Here is a 20,936-nt window from a genome sequence, read left to right on the forward strand (position 1 = left end):
ATTTCCAAATAATAATATAGTATATACATTTGCCTCAGAGCATTAAGTCTCCTACCTGAGAGTCCAGTCATGCTGACAGTAGGGCTGGACGTGGCCCAGGTAGAATCCAAGACTCTGTGTGACGTCCAGCACGTTGCTGAAGTCAAGACTGATGGTGTTGAACAGCACAGAGGTCATGCTGATTTCATCCAGAGCCCACACGTCGTGACTGCGGCCTGAATGGTACGGCTGCCACCAGCGGAACTGAACGCCAAACTTACGAGCACCGGCCGGGAGTTCAACTGACACGATCCTGGTCGGGGGGAAAGTGATGATTACACTGATTTAACACTGGATGGAAAGTTTGCTTGACGTAAGTAATGCATGCGCCATAAACACAACCCACAGATGTGAGAATAGTGAGAGTGCTATCCAAAAACGTTTAAGCTTAAATTAATCTCACAAGTTTACTGAACTGTGACTCAGACACTGACTTGGATCTAAATATTGGATTATAGCGTCCTGTTGGAAAATCTTAAATAGATTTTGACACAAAGCAGATGGTCAATATCACTAGCATTAGTGAATACGTATTCAGTCTTTAGTTTGTTATTGCCAACTTTGTTTCCTCAAATAACTGTTTTCATATTTGCCAAGACCAATTTCTGTATCCTGGAGCTTATTTTTAAAAACATACATGTGTTAGAGGAAGACCCTGCTCTTGCATCTGCACGTCAGATAGTTGTGTAAAACTTGACCCTGACTCTTTGACCTTTCTTGTGGTGATGAAGAGCTCTGAGACCCGGCCTGCGCAGCTGGAACTCAGCCCACTTTGTCTTCATTACACATAGATGGCTCTAACTGGCTCAATGGGTCCCAGTGGCTTACACCTCCAGCACACCATTAGCGGCACAAATGTGTGTTAATGGAGTCCTAGTGTCTCTGTAGAATCACAAGGATACGAGTGTGTTCACACAAACACACACACTCTAGGCACTGGTGTTACCTTGGTTCATGGAAGCCTTGGTAAGGGTAGTGCTGCAGCAGCGTCCAGGTGATGCCGTTGTCTGAGGAGAAGTGCAGCAGGACTCCCTCTCCTGGCTGGTCTGGGGCCGGACATGAGCTCAGGGTGCTCCGGCTGCCCAGGCGAAGTGTAAACTGTAGGTACCTGCAGAGAACGAAAGAAAGAAAATTAAAGCAATAGGACCCAGTAGGAGGGAGAAGAGGCGTGCAGTAGCAGTTTGGATAAAAGAAAACATGTTTGACATAAAAAAAGGAAATGAGAAACAGAAAGAGAAAAGGGCAGGTTGATTAATGACAAGAAGAAAAAGTAAGGTGACCAGGATTGTTCAGGAAGGAGAGGTGAGGGAGAAAGGGTAGACAAACAGACAGTCGAGCAGAGAGGAGGTGGGAGGGAGGTGGCAGGTTGATGGATGAGATGATTAAATGAATGAGGACAAAATTAGATGAGAAGAGGTGGAGGAAATGAAAGAGTAAAACGGAGAGAATAAGAGTCACAGATCACATCCATGTTTCCATGTTTACTGTACATGTAGCACAACTTGTTGTCCTTTAATGTGTTCCATGTTTTGGCGGACACATTATCAGCTATACTAATGTAATGTGTATTATAATACCCGTCATCAATATCTGGCTGCTGCTCACCCCCCAGCTCTCTCTGTCCTTGGCTGAGCTGTGCTTCCAGTAGCAATGCAGTTTCCTCTTTCAGGCAGCTGTTCACTCAATCAGCCAGGAAACTGGCATTAAATAAGGCCATCAGGTGGCACACTGAGCGCGGCAACAGGCATAATCAATCTAACACAGATGCCATATCTAACTTCACTGTTCCCTATCTATCTGTCTCCTTCACATTTGTATCCATCCCTTTCATTCCTCCTCTCATCTGCAGTCCCCCGCATGATCATAATCCATCTCCCCGCACAGGAACAGGAGTGTGAGGGAAAGAGGGATTGCTGGAGGAGGAGAGTGGATAGCTGACTGGCTGGAACATTTGGAGTATCAATCAGAAGTAAAGACACCTGATGAAGATAATCCACGGTTTCACAAAGTAATCTACTGGTGGAAAAATTCAGTAGAATCAAAATCTGCTTGTGTGCATGTATCTTTATGTGAATGAAACAAGTTTCTTCAAGTTTTTACATTCATGATCCTGTTCTCTATGAGCCCTTTTATTACCTGGCCTGGGAACTGTCTAGTGGAGCCGTAAGCAAGTGTCTCCTGCTGTCTCTGTTGAAGACAAGGGCCTTTCCACTGGCCAGCACCCCACAGCCAAAGCTGACCTCAGCCCCGCGAAGTGAGGAGAAGCTGTGGTAGGAGGAGAGGCGAGGGCTGGAGAAACCCTCCGACAGGAAGGCAGGGAAGGTCTGGGAGGCGAGCTCACAGGCTGGACCGCTGAAGCCTGGGTCACATCTGGGAGGTAAGGAGAGGAGAGGAGAAAAAGGTAGGACGGGGAAAACACGAGACATTAAAAAGAGTGAAGGTTATTAACAAGAAAAAGAAGACAGAGATAATGAAAATCCATTATAATACAATTTGATTGATTTTGAATGGTGATTGGCTCTGTAAGGCATTAGGTGGATAATGTGCCGACTCATTTCAAAAGGAGAGACATCAGATTTATTTGGTTTAATAAAGATAGGTACTTACTTGCAGCCTGTGCGAGAACAATGGCCTCTCCCAGAGCAGAAACGAAGGCAGGCTGGACCAAGATACACTGGAACAAAAACAGGCATGGTTATTACATTTTCCAAAAGGGTATTTAAGATAAGATGGACTTTTATTAATCCCCTTGGGGAAATTGTTTCTCTGCATTTGATCCATCCTTGTGTTAGGAGCAGTGTGCTGCCACTTTGAACGCCGCCCGGGGAGCAATGTAGGGAACGGGAGACCTCGGTAGCACTTGGTCTTGCCGGGACTTGAACTGGTTACCTTCCAGTTGCCAAGCCAAGTCCCTTTCGACTTCGCCACCACCGCCCTAATTTTTTCATGCATACTTAGCTGAGCTTTAATACAACTTTTGTGAAACCGAACACATCCTGTATTTAGTAGTTTGAGACCTAAAAGGGGTGATATCTGGGGCTTATTTGTCGGTACTATGATGTGACCTGTTTTACAGTACTAACCATTATCTATGGCCCACATGTTGCCTGATCCAGAACCAGACTGTTTCCAGCGGAACCGTGTCGTGTCCGTCAGGGCAGCGTTGGGCAGAGGGATGGAGATTCTGGTCCACCTGGAAAGACAAAATATGATATACCCACAGTGATTGCCCGATAATGATTCATACAAGCACAGACATAAACATACAGATGTGCTGAGTCATTCATACCCGCTGTAGTTTTCAGAGGAGTAGACGGTGCTGTGAGGTAGATGAGGTCCGGCACAGAGCTCAGGCAGACACTCGGTGTGCAGCAGAGACCAGGAGCGACCCTGGTTGGTGGAGAACTCCATACTCACGCTAATGAAAAATAACAGAACATCTTATCTCAACATTTTAATTTCTTCAATGACTGAAGTGTGCTGAATGTAGATGAGATAAAAAGAAAGTAAATGATGTCTTCCGAGACTTCACTGGAAAGTCTCTCCTCTTTTATTAATAAGCACTCCACATTTTAAGCTTCAAATGAGTGCAAGAGTTTGAACCTTGAGGATTTAAATTCCCTGAAGAAATCTTAACAAACTCTTTGAACTCACATTTCTTATTCTAAGGGACCAATTGAGTTCAGATTTATCTAGATTAGAAGCATTAAGACATTGTACCTTTAAGTTGCACCATTTGCCATTTTGGACACCAAAATAACCCAGTGAACCTAGGCTGGTACACTTGGCGTGTTGGTCTCCTTTGTTGCTGCCCAATTTTGTGAGTTTTACTTAGAAATTGTCAATTATTTTCACACAAAAGTACTGGCTAACCCAGTTCAGAAATGTGTCACACCTGTTGGCAGGCTGGTAGGAGCCACAACCGAGGTTGATGGAGAACTGGGCAACATGTGTGAGGGTGCCAGGCAGCACAGGAAGCAGCTGCATGAAGTCCACGGCCCACACATGACGTTTGGCACCACCATGTGACCGCTGCTCCAGGCAGAACTGGGTGACCGTTGTTTGTAGCTCAGTGGGTAGCGCCACCGAAACCAACGCAGGAGTCTAAGATGCAGGAAATGGACGACAGAATATAAAGATCAGACAATAGGAAAAATACTAATTAGAAAATTGTGAAAAAAGCTAATTTATTACAATAAAATAACCTAAAATTATGAAACCTTTAAATTGCTGAATTTGTTTGTCAAAAAAAACAAAGATATTTTGTTGATGCATTTACAAAGAATCATTTAAACTAATCAGCATTTTTGCTTCAAAGTTACATATATGATGAATCAACTATCAAATTATCGCTGATTACCATTCTGTTAATCCTCTACAGTTATTCAGATCTAGTTGTAAATATATCTATCGAACATGGTAATGTGCTTGTTCAGCAGTTGAGCATGTTTCTGTTTATAACCAAATGCAGTGGCGAGCCTCTGTGAGGGCCTAAGATATTCTAAAAAATTATATTTGAAAACATAAAAAAAGAAACGTTTTTTTAAAATATAATTTTTTATATATTTTTTTTGTTAAATTTGTCATTAGTTTTAACTGAATAACTTGATTTAATTGTATTTAAAATAACATTTCAAAAGAAATAAATCCTTTGAATCTGCCTGTTCAGTTTCTGTTGGAATGTGAAGGGTTAAATGCCGTCTCTGCGAGTACTGTGAAGACGGGAGAGCTTGTTGGTCCCTCTGTACATTCACAGAGGGCCAGCTATAGTAACTCAATGAGAGAGTAATGTCAAATGACAGTACAATTGACCAATCATATCTTTCCTCTAAATGGGTGGGCTTTATTGACAGAACGACTAATCAAACCTATTTTACAAGCTATCAAAATCTATTCCAGAGTTTCCTAAGAATACCACAAAAAGAAACTAAAAATGTACCGCTACCATATAAATGTTTTTTGTGTAACATGTTGTGCACGTCTCACCCTGTATGAAGAGTAAGTGAGGGTGTCGAGCACCATGCGCTCCCTCCGGCCTTCAGACCTTCCAAACAGAATCACGTCGTTCTCATGAGACTCTCCTGGATCACAGTCGCCACCACCTAAACACACACACACATGTATGCAAAAATATTGACGAAAGCACAACGCAGAGCAGGGTCAGGCTCACAATAATGTATTAAGTAAAGCTGTTGTTTAACCCAAATAAATGTAACATGAATTGAGGACTTTCATACCCATGGTAAAGTGGAAGCGAAGGTTTCCATAAGACGTGGTGTCGAGGTAGGGGGTGCACACTCTCCTCCGTCCCTCCTTCTCAAACACAAGTGCTGACCCAGACTCGATCTCTCCACACTCGGTACCATAAACAGCCCCTTCTATGTCCCAGCTGAGAAAGAAACACAGGCAGGAGGGCTGGTTAGTAAGTAACACAAAATGTTTACGGCAAAATGCTATAAATGTATGTACTTAAAACAAGTGATACCAAATGTATGAGGCAAAACAGCATTAATCATTTAAATAAAAGCAACTTAAGCAATCATTCCACAAAGTTTATTGCTCCTAAACACTTTTATTTCCTCATATCTTTCACATTTAGAAAGTTAATGAGCTGAATAAAGTTTAAAAGAAACAATTGTTAATTTTTGAGTTTATTTTTTACAATGTTAATATATATAATTCATTATTCAATACATAAAAAGAGGCAACAAGCACATAAATCTAGGGTAGGCAATTTGATTTATTTGTTATACATCTTTAAATGTCTTTAAAGCTGGATAGCATCCAAAACTCAATGCTCTGGAAATAAATATTTGGCTGTCGCAGGACTGTAATATGCTTTAACGGTAGCCAAATATCAAGCCCCCAAAGATGACTTCATTGACATTACAGCACACAGACACAGCAAACATGGGATGCAAACACTTTATAGATTGCATCTTTTGCACAGAATCTCCCTAGAGTAATACTAAATCAGTAACAGTAGATAAACTTTAGACCTCACCTTTAAACAAACACACAATGCCAGGAATTCAGCATAAATCACCTTGAAGATGACTTACAAATACACACACCAACACACACTCACACGTGTGGACACATATTCCTGCGCAGTGGAGAGAGGATCCTCATTAGCGCTGACAGAAGTTGACTCAGTGTGTCAGCCCTCTCCTGTGTTCCTCTACCTTCCCTCTCACTTTCCTTCCCCCCTGTTCCTCTTTTTTTTCTGCCATGCAGCGTATAAGCTGGTGTGTCTCTGTCACAGCCAGTATTGGGTTTAATGACACTTAGTGGAAAGTAGCATTGACACAAGAAAAAACTCTGCTGGCCGACCTAACACATGTGTCGGTCGCTGACACCTGATGGGTGAGAGCTAGCATCCAGTGTAGCATGTTAGCATGCTGCAGGAGGTGTGATGGTGTGGGGCGACCATAGAGAGACCCTCCTGTTTAGGTCCTTCTCATTAATGGAAAAACATACTGACAGACCTGCTGCATGAGGCCTGCTAATTACTCTCTGGCAGGAACACTATCCATCATCTCTCCTCTTTTATCCCTCTGCCTCTTGCGATGCTTCCGACAGTGTTTTCATGCTGTCTGTTGTCCAGGGTGTGTGTGTGTATGTGTGTGTGTGTGTGTGTGTGTGTGTGTGTGTGTGTGTGTGTGTGTGTGTGTGTGTGTGTGTCTCAGTCTAAACAGATGGACTGCTGTCTCTGTAGCAGTCAGAGGCATGGCTTTCACCTGTGTCAGCCCCCATGCTTGACTTAAACTTGTGCAACACACTGCATGTCACATGGGTTGACATATGAGAGGTGACAGCTGTGTCAAAGCACGTGCATGTATACACACACACACAAACACACATTTTGTTCTTTTAACACCATAAAAGACCATTGCCTCAGGTTTGGCTACCAAATACGGTTTTAGTTTATTAGCATTATGGCTGCGGAACAAACTCCCCCTCAGCATCAGGACAGCTGAGCCAGAGACACATTTAAAAAAAAACGTCAACATATATCTGTATATAGAGCATTTTATAGTAGAACTTCAGTGTTATTTTGTTATTTGTAAATGTATCATTAAACTTACTTTGAGGGCGGACTTTCAAAGTCTTCCTCCCAGTAGCTCCTTCCCTCCTCACGATGCAGGTCAATGTCTTTGGTGGAGGCAAAGCTGTGGCGCACTCCCTCACCACCATGGAAGTACAGGGCATTGCCCTCGGACTGACAGGCGCGCTGGCCAATAACAACACAGGTGTTAACAAATGCAACAGGTGCAATGCCTTTGAAAAAAATCACTTGTAGATCGAAACACCCCTGTGGAAATGTTTAAGGCTGTTTATGACTAAATAAATAAAGGCTGTTTATGACTAAATAAATATCTTTATCCATTTAATACTCGTATCACTATGTCAACAATAAACGAGTGTATTTAGTCAAAGTAGTACCAGTAGTAGGTTCCACACATTGGCAAAAAGATCACATTAAATATTGTGTATGCAATAGATTTGCTCATTATTTCTTAAAATTCAACATAAAAAACATGAATAAGTTAAAGAAATGAATATGAAAATGAAGAACAAGAAAGCCTACTATTTCTCCCCCTTGCTCTAAGATTAAAAGCACCTCCCGATTATGTTATTTACTCTGCTTTAACATAGCAGAGAACAAGTTGAACATGTGTCTTTCAATCAGCAGCAGAAGTTGTTTTGTTCATTGCACATTTTGTGAGTGAAATCCATGCGTATAGGCGTGATGAATGTCCACAACTTTATCAATGTACCTTAACTGTAGCTCCAGGGAAGAAGAGCCAGTTGCCTGTGTCAGGAGGGTCCAAGGTGTCCTCCATGAGGGGGGCTCTGTGGGCAGCGTTGACCAGCAGCACGTTGTCGAGCCCCCAGCAGGACTCATAGCCTTCGGGGCCTTGGGGAGCGTCCTGAGACCAGCGCAGACGAACACCATCAGACTTGGAGTGACGGGGAAGGGGCAGCAGGTGGACGACTGTGCTGCTGTTTGTAGGGGCGCTACAGGAAATGAAATAACATTAGGGTCTTGTGTGTGGTGTCTGTGTTTATATAATGGAGTGTTACATGTTTATGCATTTAATCCTCATCATTAATCATTAAAATAAGGCTGAAATAGCCACATATGGAGAGGCACTGCATGTCCTTATGGTGGAGTGAGAATTAAAGAGAGACGCAGGATTCAAAAAGTTAAATAATCAGAATTTGATTTCTGTATTTGTTTCTGTGTCCACAAAAGCTATAGCATGACCTTACTGCAGCTACATATGGTAGTTAGAAGACTGTACCATTACATGTTGTCTCTGTTTGAGAGCTAACCAGACAGAGGGAGGGATATAGGGTTAAAAAACAGGGGATCATAGAGAAACGAACAGGATGACAAATTGAGAGGGGGAGGTGTGACTGTGAGGATAAAAAAAAAGAGAGGACGGGTGTTCATGACAGATGGAAGGACTGTGGGATGGATGATGAGGAAGGAAGGAGAGGAGAGAGATAGAGACCTGATCTTCTCCAGTGTGATCCAGTCATTGGAGGTGTTGCCGTTACCACTTAGGCTGTATGACACAGTGATGCTGGGGTCTGAGTAACTGAACCGGCAGGATCCTGAGCCTGGGGAATACGAACACACACAGAGAACAGACATATATGATGGTTAACACTCCTGTTGAGGGAGCAACTACACTAGTTTCCTTTTTTCGACATTTGAATTTTATCAGCGGGGCAATGATCCTTAGTATGCCCTGAGGGGCAGCCGGGCCTGATGGCTTCTTCTGACTGATGATCCCACATTCCCCCCTTAGCCGAGTGGAAAATGATGTGTAAATGATTATGTAAAGTGATCAGCAGCCTAACAGGGCTGAGAGAAGTTCGGAGTCGGTATGCAGGGGTATTGCAGAGATGATCAGATTTGTTAACCATCAATAAACCAATTGTAGTGAGCGAAAATCACTGTTCTGTAAAAACAAACATTTAATAAAACAACTCTCACAACAATTTTTGTTTTACTGAATACTTCAGTATGTTATTTATGTCACTTAGTTATTTTAAACTGCTACTAAAAAAATGAAAGCCATAGTTTTGTACTTATTTTGTATTTTTTATTTTTTTATCATTGATTTGCCACTTTTGCTGTAACTCTTTAAATGTCCCCACTGTTGGACTAATAAAAGAATTCTGATCTGATTCTATTCTGATCTGATGAAGGACCAAAGATTCTATAAGCCACCTACAGCCTGATACTGTTAGTGCATTTGTGTAAGCTTATTTTTTTGTATATTTCCGCTTGACAACATTTTTGTGGGGTCATCTATTTTTGCGTCTTTAAAATGCAGGTTTGTGTGGGAGCTTTGGGAGTTAGCTGGGTCAAAGGTTGCTAATGCATGAAGCCGGCTAACCCCCATCGCCCAATCTTTCCCTCTTCCCTCCCCCTATCCATACCCCCCATCGTGTGTAGCATCAATGTCCTGCCGTGCTGCTTCATCCCGACAGAATACAGCCGTGCCTTTACACTGCTCTACTGAACTGCCCCATACATAAGAATGACTGCATCACAAACTCATATTAATGTCCTGCAAACCGGAGCAAAGCCAGACAGAACATTTAAAGAGACATACAGTACAGACAGGGTATGTCTCAGGAAAGTATTATTGGAAATGTACACTTATTTCCTCTCAGTCTGGTTCCCATGAGAATTGGTGGATGCATGTAATGGACATAAAAAATACAACATGTCTAAAAACTCTACCATGGCCTTCTGGTGTCTTTCCAGAATACTATAAATCATTTATCATTGTGAGAGAAGAGCAAGAAAAACTGAAATATATTGTGTACCAGTTGGCTTCCTGACATATTAGAGGGCAAAACCTGCCTATTTCTCGAGGTTGACAAAGTTATCTATTGTCCTGGCTGTGAAACACTTTCTCACTCAGGGCTAAAGTATTTGAACAGAGTTAAAAAGGTCTCCCACATAAGCCTGTCATACAACATCTGTCTGCATCTGTATTGCCTTGCTTCAGGCGATTTGATACTTACCAAGGGCAAACTGCAGGACTGAGGCTGTGCTGGTGTTGAGAGGTACCGTAGTCTGGGGAAGAATCACAAGGAAGTTTAGTATATCCACCATTAAAGAAATCAAAATAAATATGAGCTGCTGCAACACCAAGCTTTAAAGCTTTGTTTCCCTGATGTTCTATTTGTATACTTGGTTAAGTCTACCGACTGTAGCAATGAGGTCATGTGTTTTAAAAAATATATATATTTCCACATGAACAAGACTGAAGAAAGGGGGACAACTTAACCATTTGAGGTGAGTACAACATGAAAACAGAAATGGGCCATAAGGAATCTTTATAAAGTGTGTTCATGAGTACTGTGTGTGCGACTGAGAGAGACAGCAATTGAAGTAAACGATAGGCTGTGTGTACGAGAATTGATGTCCTCATTCTTGATGATTGTTGTTTTAAGACTATCTATGCGTAAACGCTTCTGTTTTCCCTGGTGTGCGCTTGACAGTAGAGCTGCCAGGCATCAAGCATTTGGAGCAGTGACAGACAAAGCAACTGTTTATCAGAGAAGTAAATACAATAATGAGGCACTAACTATTCTCTGCCGCTCACTGGCTTTAATCTCTTAACAGAATAATAATGCTAAATCAATTTTGTTGTGAAAAAGGGCATGAAATGGTAGCAATTATGAGCTGATGTGTTGGCATTATGTGTGCATGTGCTAAACTGTCAGGCAGTAGGTTGAAACTACTGTAAAATGAACATGGTATAATGCTACGTTCTTTGTGCCTCTTCTCTTCTGGTTTATTAAAAGGCTATTATTAAAGTGCAGAAATAGTTTGAGTTAAAGTTGTGAGATGACCAAAATAAAGCAGCAATAGACACAAATGTATAACCTGCCGACGATATTATGAAGATAAACAAATCATGAGATACAGGAAGTTACTTGTGTATACATGCAAAAAGCAATATAAGTTCTTCACTAATTTAATCTGGATATGCTTTGATATGGTTGCCTTTAGTCGTTTTTGGTTTAAGGTAGAACTACTCGGATACATTTGGGCACATTTAGTCACATAACATACATGTACGCAACTGCAAGTGTGATATTGTTGTATCTAAGCTTGCTTCTGCTCACCAATGCACATACTCATTTTGGATATTTTAGCACTTGAAATCAAAGGAAAAGATAATAGTAAATGAAATAATGTGTTAAGAGATTCATTTGAATAGCTTAGGGAAATGTGTTGATGCTCATCTTCATTAGAAGACATTTGTAGAAGTCTCAGAAGAGTTAATAGAGATTCTACTGTGGTCACAGCTAGTGTGCTGTGATTCACTCTAGCTGTGGTTGTGGCTACTGCGAGGTTTGTCGGATGTAAGGTCAATGGGCCGTAACATGTAGCGTGGTGACAGTGTGGTCAAACATGGCAGTTACCAGCTCTCGTCCTCCTAAGGGCTCACAGAAAGTGACCGCTCTGCCGTGCATCAGTGCACCACACTGCTCTCCGACCTCACAGTTACTGCAATCAGACCTGTGAGGAGAGGAGAGGAGAGGAGAGGAGAGGAGAGGAGAGGAGAGGAGAGGAGAAGAGAAGAGAGGAGAGGAGAGGAGAAGAGAGGAGAGGAGAGGAGAGGAGAGGAGAGGAGAGGAGAGGAGAGGAGAAGAGAGGAGAGGAGAGGAGAGGAGAGGAGAGGAGAGGAGAGGAGAAGAGAGGAAAGGAGAGGAGAGGAGAGGACAGGACAGGAGAGGATAGGAGAGGAGAGGACAGGAGAGGAGAGGAGAGGAGAGGAGAGGAGAGGAGAGGAGAGGAGAAGAGAGGAAAGGAGAGGAGAGGAGAGGACAGGACAGGAGAGGAGAGGAGAGGAAAGGAGAGGACAGGAGAAGAGAGGAGAGGAGAGTAGAGGAGAGAAGAGGAGAGGACAGGACAGGAGAGGAGAGAACAGGACAGGAGAGGAGAGGAGAGGAGAGGAGAGGACAGGATAGGACAGGAGAGGAGAGGAGAGGACAGGAAAGGAGAGGAGAGGAGAGGAGAGGAGAGGAGAGGAGAGGAGAGGAGAGGAGAGGAGAGGAGAGGAGAGGAGAGGAGAGGAGAGGAAACTGAGTTATAACAAAAGCAATAAAGGGAGACCACCGAAGATTCAAAGTGAAAGAGATTGCGCTGTAAGATTACAAGAGGAGTCATAACCTCTTCACCTACCAGATGCTCGGGTCCAGCTCTCCTTGGATGTTGGAGTCAAAGTCGTCACGCAGCACAGCATGCTTGCCATGGAGCTCCACTACACACACACACACACACACACACACACACACACACACACACACACACACACACACACACACACACACACACACACACACACACACACACACACACACACACACACACACACACACACACACACACACACACACACACACACACACACACACACACACACACACACACACACACACCATATGCTCACAGTTAGTCACCGTCTGTATGACACTTTGTCCTTTCATGTTTTAATTACCTGTGTGATTATAATGTCAACAGCATGTCATGAAAAGTAGACTCACCAAGACTGGGTCTCAATGGGGACTCGGTTGGAGCTGAAACAGACGGAGAAGAAGAGAGTAACAAGTTATAAAGTGGCATCATCTTGAAAGTAATGTACAGGTATGATCGGATGTCTCTGATGCCAGATCAAGAGCTTTAGAAGATCTATGGGCTTTTATGATAGTATATAAACAAAAGTAAATGTGGTGACTACAAAGACTTTTCATATCTGTGCCGTTTTGCATTGTTATTTACATTGAAAAAAGTGTACGGAAAATGGGCCTATTCTCAACTCCTGTCTGAGTGAAACAAACTTTCTCTGTGTCCTGGCTGCAGTCTCCTGGATGCTGATCTTAATTCCTTTCAATAATGAAAGGCTGGGCGGCCATGATTAACGGTTCAATGCCAATTAACCGCCATCCACCCCAGAGGCGCCAGCGTGCCGTAATCTGTGGCCACCGACGAGCTAACACACTCAACCATCAATCTCTCCCAGGGGATGCACAGCTCTGAGAGGAGGGAGGTGAATGCAGCGGGGATAGAGAGTGGTAAGACTTAATGAATCTAACATGGGTTTAAAAAAAAACAATCACTGGCTCTGATTCAATCACTGAGAACATCTAATGAAATACAGCCTGCATTCACATTTTAGAAAAGTGTATTTGGTGTGACCTTTGAGCTGGAGAAGATGGAGGAGTTCTTACATTGTGAGGTTTGAAACTTAATAAATCAAACTGATGACATCGTAACAAAAAAATGACTCCTTCAGAAATTGAGAACTTCTGTGTTTTTACAAAAAACACAAAATAAAATGCAAGTTGCACAACTTTGATTTATCTTCTCAAGCACAATTCAGAAGATTCTTTTGAATGGCCGTATTAGAGAATTTGAGTTTAAACTTGTTTCATGATCATCCACTATACAGCGGCACAGCGACCTTAGTGAACGTGTCAGCCTTCAATCCCTTTGAGCTTCTTTGCTCTGCTCTGATTTTTTTCTTAAGTCAGCCGTACTCCAGACAGAATAGAGGGATAATCTGTCCCACTATTCTCCGGCAGGGATGAGTCTGCCCACCTGATAACACACACTAAGATAACACAGGGAGGACTCGATCAAAGTTTAGTTTCAAGTTACTTAAGACTTTCCTTTAAACCTTACAGCAGTTCTAACATTTCTCTGAGAGAGGGGCTTACAGTTAGGAAAGTCCACCTAAAACCCACTTATAAACAACGGAATCTGAATCAAATGTGGAACGGATTATCCCAAAAAAAGGTTTCTCATTATCGTAATGACTCCGCAAATGTCTTTACTTGGAGCTCAAGCCTTACTTTCGTTAGCTGCCCTATTTTCTTTCTATTTGATCCGAATGCCGGGCACTTTGGAAATGGATTTACTATTCACAGAGCGCTGGTAAAGTTTCATGCTGACGGCAGAAGTTGGCGTCTTAGCTGCCTGTGACAGAGCTGGGCGGTTCAGTAGCTGCGAGGTGGGCCCTGATGCTCAGCTCCATGGCTGGAGCTCGGGCTCCACGATGAAGCCCATTAAAAGCAGATCAAAGGGGCCTCCTTCCTCCCTCTCTTACTCTCCCTTCCTCACCCCCTAATCCCCAAATGTCTGCTGATTTAAAACATGTTTAGAGGAGCTCTCAATCCCAGCATGGGGAACTCTCTAATGTTTATTGTACCTTATTATCATTCCTATTAGGGCATAATACAAAGGTAATTCAGATGTGTGCTCATTTTACATGTTAAATATTCAACCTGAAAAGAGCATGTACTAAAACCCCATTGCTGGTAATCCACCCTCTTAAACTGACACACAGTAATAAATGCTTGGTTGGTATTCTGCTCTCTAAAGTCTGTCTCTTAAACAAGCCTTTCTAAATCGTTCTCAGTCTTTGTAGTGAGGCCATTTGGCTGGAGAAAGGCCCAAAAGATCTTTTTTTGGGTGGATAATCCCTTCAAGCTTCCAAAAAGGCCTAATTTACAGTTTTCTTTCTCCATGCTTCATCACGCTCTCCTGCTGTCTTTCTCACTTCCTTTCTATCCCAATCTCTCCGTCCTGCCCAACCCTCCATCCGCACCCATTCTGTCTCTCTCTGCCTAACCCTCCGCACATCGGGAGCAGACAGTGGCGCTCATTTCACTTGGATTAATCCCCTCTCACTTTCTTAAAGACTTCAATTACCGCCTCCTCTATTTGCGGCTCATCTCTGCTAATGCCTGTATCTGCCTGGCCAGGGCTTATACTCATAGGCATGCAGAGGGACGCAAACATGCGCGCGCACACACACACACACACACACACACACACACACACACACACACACACACACACACACACACACACACACACACACACACACACACACACACTCTGCTTTCCCTTCCACAACTGACCCACGGCCGCACATATAAACAAGGGCAACAAAAACGAGGGGTTTCTCAAAAAACTGCACAGAAATTGGAGGGTGCCGATGAACAGGGTTGGGGGGATACAAGGGGGGGACTAAATGAGCCTAAGCTTTGGCAGACTCAGACATCTCGGCACAAAGAGCGCAGGGCACAAGTCATGTTAAATCTTCTCCCCCTCTCCTCTCCATCTTCCAGCTCTAATCTCCTCTCGCTCCTCGTTTTCTCCCCACCCTGTAAACTGCACCCACTCTTCCAATCTCCCTTGTTCTCGTCTCCTTTGCTAGTTTTTCCCTTCGTCTGACTCACATCCTTGACGGCCTGAACTGCGTTTGAAGTCTGCTTGCTCCCGACTAACTGACGGTTGCAATTACTGACTCACCAGGACGCAGGATGCTGTTGTTTTTCATTTTACAATGACTAGAAATAAATGGTTTCTCCAGCCAAGGTCAGATTGCTGCCACTTCAATCCACTCAGCGCAAACCAGAGTCTTTGTGTGGGCTTCAATTGGCATCATTACAATAATCATAGGTGAGAGGAGAGCGGCAAAGAAGAAAGACTCACAACTATTTTCCAATATCCGTGTTACCTTTTACGACAGTGTTTTTAAGTAAAGGTTGAATAGAAGGAAAAGCGTATGTTTGTCTTCACAATACAGAGTGTGTTGAGGAAAATGCTTATCAAGCACGCAATTATTGTGTTTTGTCTTTATCTCATTGGAAAACATCTACAGGCTCTCAATCTATCAGAGATTGTGGGAAGCACAGCGTAAATTCTTCCTTTTATTTGTTATTTCAACAATAAACAAAAAAGCAAAAGAGGAATATGTCTACTTCTCTGTGTAAAGAGAAAAGTAAGAGAGAAAGGAAATAATTGAGAAACGAATGGAAGGGAAGACAGTTTAATAGGGGAAGAGATATAGACTAGATAGCGAGGTCTCAAGGTTTCTAGCTGGGGAGCCATGAGGGATGGCAGTGCAGCCGGCGCTCAGCCAGGCGAGCAGGCTGGCTGGCAGACTGGGTGGGTGGCGAGGAGGTGGGAGAGGGGAGGCCACCCGTCCCTGCTCTGCTGCGCTGTGATCCAGCGTCCCTCAGGGAGCAGTGGCCTGTTTGAGTTATATGTCCCTTTAATAATCCATCTGGGGTGCAGTGCAGTCGGCCAGGCCCATAAAGACCTGATTTATTCCCTCGCTGGAAATGAGGGGACCTGGCGATGGCGAGCAGAAAGCAGGGGCTGCTGGCCCTGCTGTCAGGAGATAGAGCTGATGGACGGCCTGCAGCGCCATCGAACACCCACAACCACTCCACCCTCCAGCACAGAGCCCCTTCCCCTATAGCCCACCCCTACCTCTCCTCGTTGTCCGCCTGAGCATAATAAGTATTTTTATGGTCGCTCAGTAGGAGCGGAAATGTACTTCTGTTTTCATCCTCCTGCCTGTCTGTTTGCATTCTTGCAGTCGTTTAAAACTGTGGTGGTAATTTACATTTTGTCGCATCATGCTTTAACGCATTTCTAGGAGCCTGTCCAAACAATTTCGCAATGCGCTGATTGGTGCCACGCACTACTCTGTTGCGTTGTGCATTTCATTCGGTTGCAGCAGTATTTGTCAGACACCCATTAGTGGTGTCTTCTGAATCCACAAGTAGGAACAAATATGGGCAGTTTTTCTTTGCTGTTTCTGAATAGAGTAATGGGGTGTTGTCAAAGCAGACTGGGAGGATGAATTTAACGTTTAATGAAGCAGAGGGGGAGCAGTTTGTCTGGGACCAAGCAGGCCCAACATTGCTTAAGGGAAGCAGAGTGGAAACGATAAAACAAACACTTGTCTCAGTAAACTTTCTGGAAGGCTTTCTGTTACTTAGAGCAAAGTGCTGCATGTCAGATGCACCAAAGTGAGTTAAACTTTCCTCTTCTTTCTTTATTCTTAACTCTCTTATTAACATGATCATGTATATCTCCATCTCTTGATGTATCCCCTCTAATGTTACCCTCCTCCAGGCTAATCTGTCACAACTCTTGAGCCTGGCTGATCAGCCCTGATTGCCTACTTATTTAAGCAGCCTGCCCTCTGTTACTCTCCCTCTATTCCTTTCCTTTCTGTTTTCCTCCTTCCCTTTGTATCCTCTATGGATCATAACCCTGCTTTAGATAGCTTTCATTTCCCCAACCTTTCAAAGCTTGAGTCTTAAAGCACATGAACTTCTGAAGTGGCTTGAGCTGGCCCCCGTATCTTTGATTCCACTTTGAATGCTAATGCCTAGATTTGAAGTAACTTTGCTCAAAGCAGCTTGCACTCTCCCCGCCACTGCAGCTGAATTTGAGACAGTAGCCTATTTGATCCTGCAGAAAGGAAAAAGTCTACAGTCATCTGCCTCACCCACTAGGAAGTCTGACTGAACACCAGGTTTCAACAGGTTGTTTCTTAGTGTGTGTGTTTGCAGTTTGTAATGCACCACAGCCCAGTTTTTTTCATGTTTTCACGTGTTCCCTGCATATTCCATTTTCATGTTTTTTTGTAATCTGCACAGCTCTTTGGAAGTTATATTTTGGCTTGGAAAGAGAAAAAGGAACTGACTACGGTGAGTTAGATCAATGTGGAGGAGAAAAATGAAACGTATTTCAAACAATCCACAAGGAAGAAGAAATCATCAGACCCATTTTTGTTTCCTTCTTTCTCTCGTCTCTCCTCGGTCTCCCTTCGCCTTGTGTTGCCCACGGCATGTTCGTGTGTCATTTGTTATTCAGATTTCCTGGCGTAGTTCAGCGACAGAAAGAGCATTGCATTTTTGGCCTTCAAAGAAAATAGCCTACAACAAGGTCGGCTCCCCGCTCCCATCTACTCTTTTGTTAATGATGTTTAATCACTGCACTACTTCTTTTTAACACTCAAATCACCTGCAATGTATGACCTTCAAGATGCTCATTACTATTATCTTTTCATCCCACCATATGTGTCCTTCTATCCCCCATCTGTCCTTCAGCATTCAGACAGAAACTGTGAGTACTAAAAGAAGTAATTTATAGCTCTACATTGCTTTGCTCCTATTGTCCCCTTATCACTTTCACCACACCGCCTGTCCAGCTTCTAAAACCTTCTCTGCAGAGGATATTTGTTACATTATTTCATCTGTCTGCCCCTATTCCCAACATGTCCCCTCCCAGGCCATGTAGGGTCTAAATCTCTGCTTCCAAGCTTGTCTGCTGTGAGTAGCTGTGTGTACGAGTTATCCTGCAGGGCCTTGGCATGAGACAACCAAGAGACTGTTGTTGGCTGAAGATAGTTCGGTTGCAGAGGGAGAAGACTGGGGCAGTGTGTCAGCGGCGGTGAGAGGATGAGCTCTCGGCAAGGAGACGGAGGAGAGTCGCCTGGTCTCTCTCTCTCTCTCTCTCTCTCTCTGTCTCTCTTCCAGGCCTGACTGAGGGCTCTCTGCCCCATCTTCTCCAAGTGGCACTGAGCCATTAAGTTGTGCACTCTCTTCCTGGCAAGTGCTACGATAATCGACAGTGTCTCAAATGAACTGCTGAGGGACACACTTGTTATGAAGAGTCCTTAGAGACTTGCCACAGAGGTTGTTGTTTTAAAAAATAAATAAAGACCATGTCGAAAAGCAAACATGTTTTTCCCCCTGAAACCGTTAGTGAAAAGACCCCAACAGCAGTGAGTGTACATCTCTACTTTCAGCCTTTGAGTCACATTTGATCTACAAGGAGTAGTTCTTGAGTAAAGGGGAGGCTTCTTTTCTGTAAACAAGCAATTATACACACTCAGCATGCAGAGTGGTGCTGCACTGTCTGTCAACAGCTACTTAGGGCTGTCACTGAAAGTGGATGTAAGAAGTGTCGGCCATAAAGCGTAAATCTCCGGCAGAGAGAGTGAGGGGGAAAAAGCGGAGTTTAGCATAAGCTGAAATTAAGCTGGCAATATAGGACATCCAAATATCTCTTGCTGTGGCTGCATCATTAGGCAGAAAGAGAGCCAGGAAGGGCTGCAATGCCACTGTCATTAAGAAGCAGCATATCAACCATTTTCTGTCATCCATATGCTGACATCTGTGTTTCTGATGGACAGTAATGGGACGTGAGAAGGGGGTATGGTATGTGTATATGTCGGTGCACATGTGTCCTTCAACATATATGTCTATTCTCGTATGAATATCTGCCTGATGGTGCAGTACTGTATATGCACATTTCTCTGTCAATAAGGGGGAAGAGGCGTGCATGTGTGTCGTCTGTGCTGATGCTACTCACCTCCCTGCTCACAGAGCTGCTGGGCCAGAGCATCCTTAAACAGGATCTGTCCTCTATGTGTTGCTGTGGCTCTGGGAGAAAGAAAGAGAAAGAGAAAACGATCATTAAGACTAACAGCGCTAAGGAGGACACAATGTAATGGTCTGTCTGATCAATCGGCACAGATGGCATCGTTTTCAACTAAACCAAAATGTGTTAAAGCAATCTCCATAATAAGGGCATTTTTGGATGAGGTGACTTTGATTTAAAAACAACAACAACAACAACAACAAACCAGCTTCTAAAGGCTACATTTGTACATGAAGGATAGGATTATATTTTGATGTGAATGACAGACATTTAAAAAATAGCAACAGTGAGCATTTACCTGGTGAACAAAGTTAGTGGTCTTGTTTATTTGACATTTTAATATCCATGTGTTGACAGGGAGTTTACTCAAAACCAACATATTATCTGCCATGTGGTTCTCTTGCATGTCAGTGTAAATGTAACTGTATGTTGCGTGCTGAATGTATAGATTTAATATACATTTACTCCCAATGGCTATGAAATGCATAATTCATTGAAACTTGAGACCTTTAAATACTGTATATAGAGACTATAACGGCTCGTTGTGCAGTGGCATCTTTTACACAGACGCAAATAGTGTCCTACTGTACTCTATCATCATATCATATGTAGGAAGGGATTCTTGTTTCAAATAGAGTTATATTGGTAAAGATGCACACCAATAAACCTGCAAAACATTCAGACCTGTTAATAATAAAAACAACCAAAATACTAAAACGTATAATCTAAGGCTGTCAACATTATCACGTTAACGGCGGTAATTAATTTTAATGAATTAATTGCGTTAATATATTTAACGCATTTCACGCATGCGCAGAATGGCCCGCCCCATACATCCCACCAGTGACAGTGCCAGGGTGTGGCTGGGGTAGGCTACAGCCATACCAATAAATGGCTTAGCCCCACCATGAAAAATGATGTTAAAGTAAGCAAAATAAAGTCCGCCAACTCGCGCGGAGTAAATTGCCCAGACAGCAGTTAGTAAGATTGATCTCAGTTGCCACTTGTCTGGAAATACCGAAGACTAGAAACGGTTTTGAAACTTTTGTCACGTAGTGATCGTCTTCTCAATAGAACATCTTTGATGATGTCTTCTGGCCAATCAGAATCAAGATAACGACGTTGTGTGGTTGCAGGAAGTCCCGACGGAGAATACTTTTGCTGTAGTACATCTATACATTGATACAACATTACGTGTTGATAGAAATCAATACGTAATGAAATAAGACCCCACGGTTTGATGATTGATAGGTGTGTCTGTCTTTCATTTTGACACACAGAACAATGTTATAATAAACATACATACATACATACATACTGTATGTTAAATGGATATATCCGCCTTCTTTCATTTATCTTTCCTTTCCCACAATAATATACATAAAGAAATGGCATATTTTGGACATAGTTCGAATGGTGATTAATCATGATTAATTAATTTTGAAGCTGTGATTAATCTGATTAACATTTTTAATCGTTTGACAGCCCTAGCATAATCATAATAGCAATAACAGCGCAGTTGTTATAATGTCTATGTATGTATTAGTGAATAGCAGTCAAATAATAAAGTGTGAACGCCAGAAAAAAAAAGTATCCCATA

At 43.0% G+C, this 20,936-nt stretch overlaps 1 protein-coding gene across 5 annotated transcripts in view; it reads right to left on the reverse strand.

The window, feature by feature from the left end:
* reln (reelin) overlaps positions 1 to 20,936 on the reverse strand; it is a 93,609-nt gene that overhangs the window by 26,221 nt on the left and 46,452 nt on the right. For all 5 annotated transcript variants that reach the window (XM_079684055.1, XM_079684054.1, XM_079684053.1 and 2 more), the window contains exons 4-20: positions 19,268 to 19,338; positions 12,628 to 12,660; positions 12,266 to 12,344; positions 11,503 to 11,599; positions 10,093 to 10,144; positions 8,562 to 8,670; positions 7,821 to 8,061; positions 7,128 to 7,273; positions 5,277 to 5,428; positions 5,026 to 5,141; positions 3,935 to 4,143; positions 3,329 to 3,457; positions 3,123 to 3,232; positions 2,647 to 2,713; positions 2,176 to 2,409; positions 986 to 1,147; positions 56 to 292 (exon numbers count right to left, since the gene is read on the reverse strand). In XM_079684055.1, coding sequence (XP_079540181.1) covers positions 56 to 292; positions 986 to 1,147; positions 2,176 to 2,409; positions 2,647 to 2,713; positions 3,123 to 3,232; positions 3,329 to 3,457; positions 3,935 to 4,143; positions 5,026 to 5,141; positions 5,277 to 5,428; positions 7,128 to 7,273; positions 7,821 to 8,061; positions 8,562 to 8,670; positions 10,093 to 10,144; positions 11,503 to 11,599; positions 12,266 to 12,344; positions 12,628 to 12,660; positions 19,268 to 19,338 — 2,244 coding nt within the window. The remainder of the gene's footprint in view (positions 1 to 55; positions 293 to 985; positions 1,148 to 2,175; positions 2,410 to 2,646; positions 2,714 to 3,122; positions 3,233 to 3,328; positions 3,458 to 3,934; positions 4,144 to 5,025; positions 5,142 to 5,276; positions 5,429 to 7,127; positions 7,274 to 7,820; positions 8,062 to 8,561; positions 8,671 to 10,092; positions 10,145 to 11,502; positions 11,600 to 12,265; positions 12,345 to 12,627; positions 12,661 to 19,267; positions 19,339 to 20,936) is intronic.

This window comes from Notothenia rossii, assembly GCF_949606895.1.
Source record: "Notothenia rossii genome assembly, chromosome: 5".
In the NCBI taxonomy this organism is placed as follows: Eukaryota; Metazoa; Chordata; class Actinopteri; order Perciformes; family Nototheniidae; genus Notothenia; species Notothenia rossii.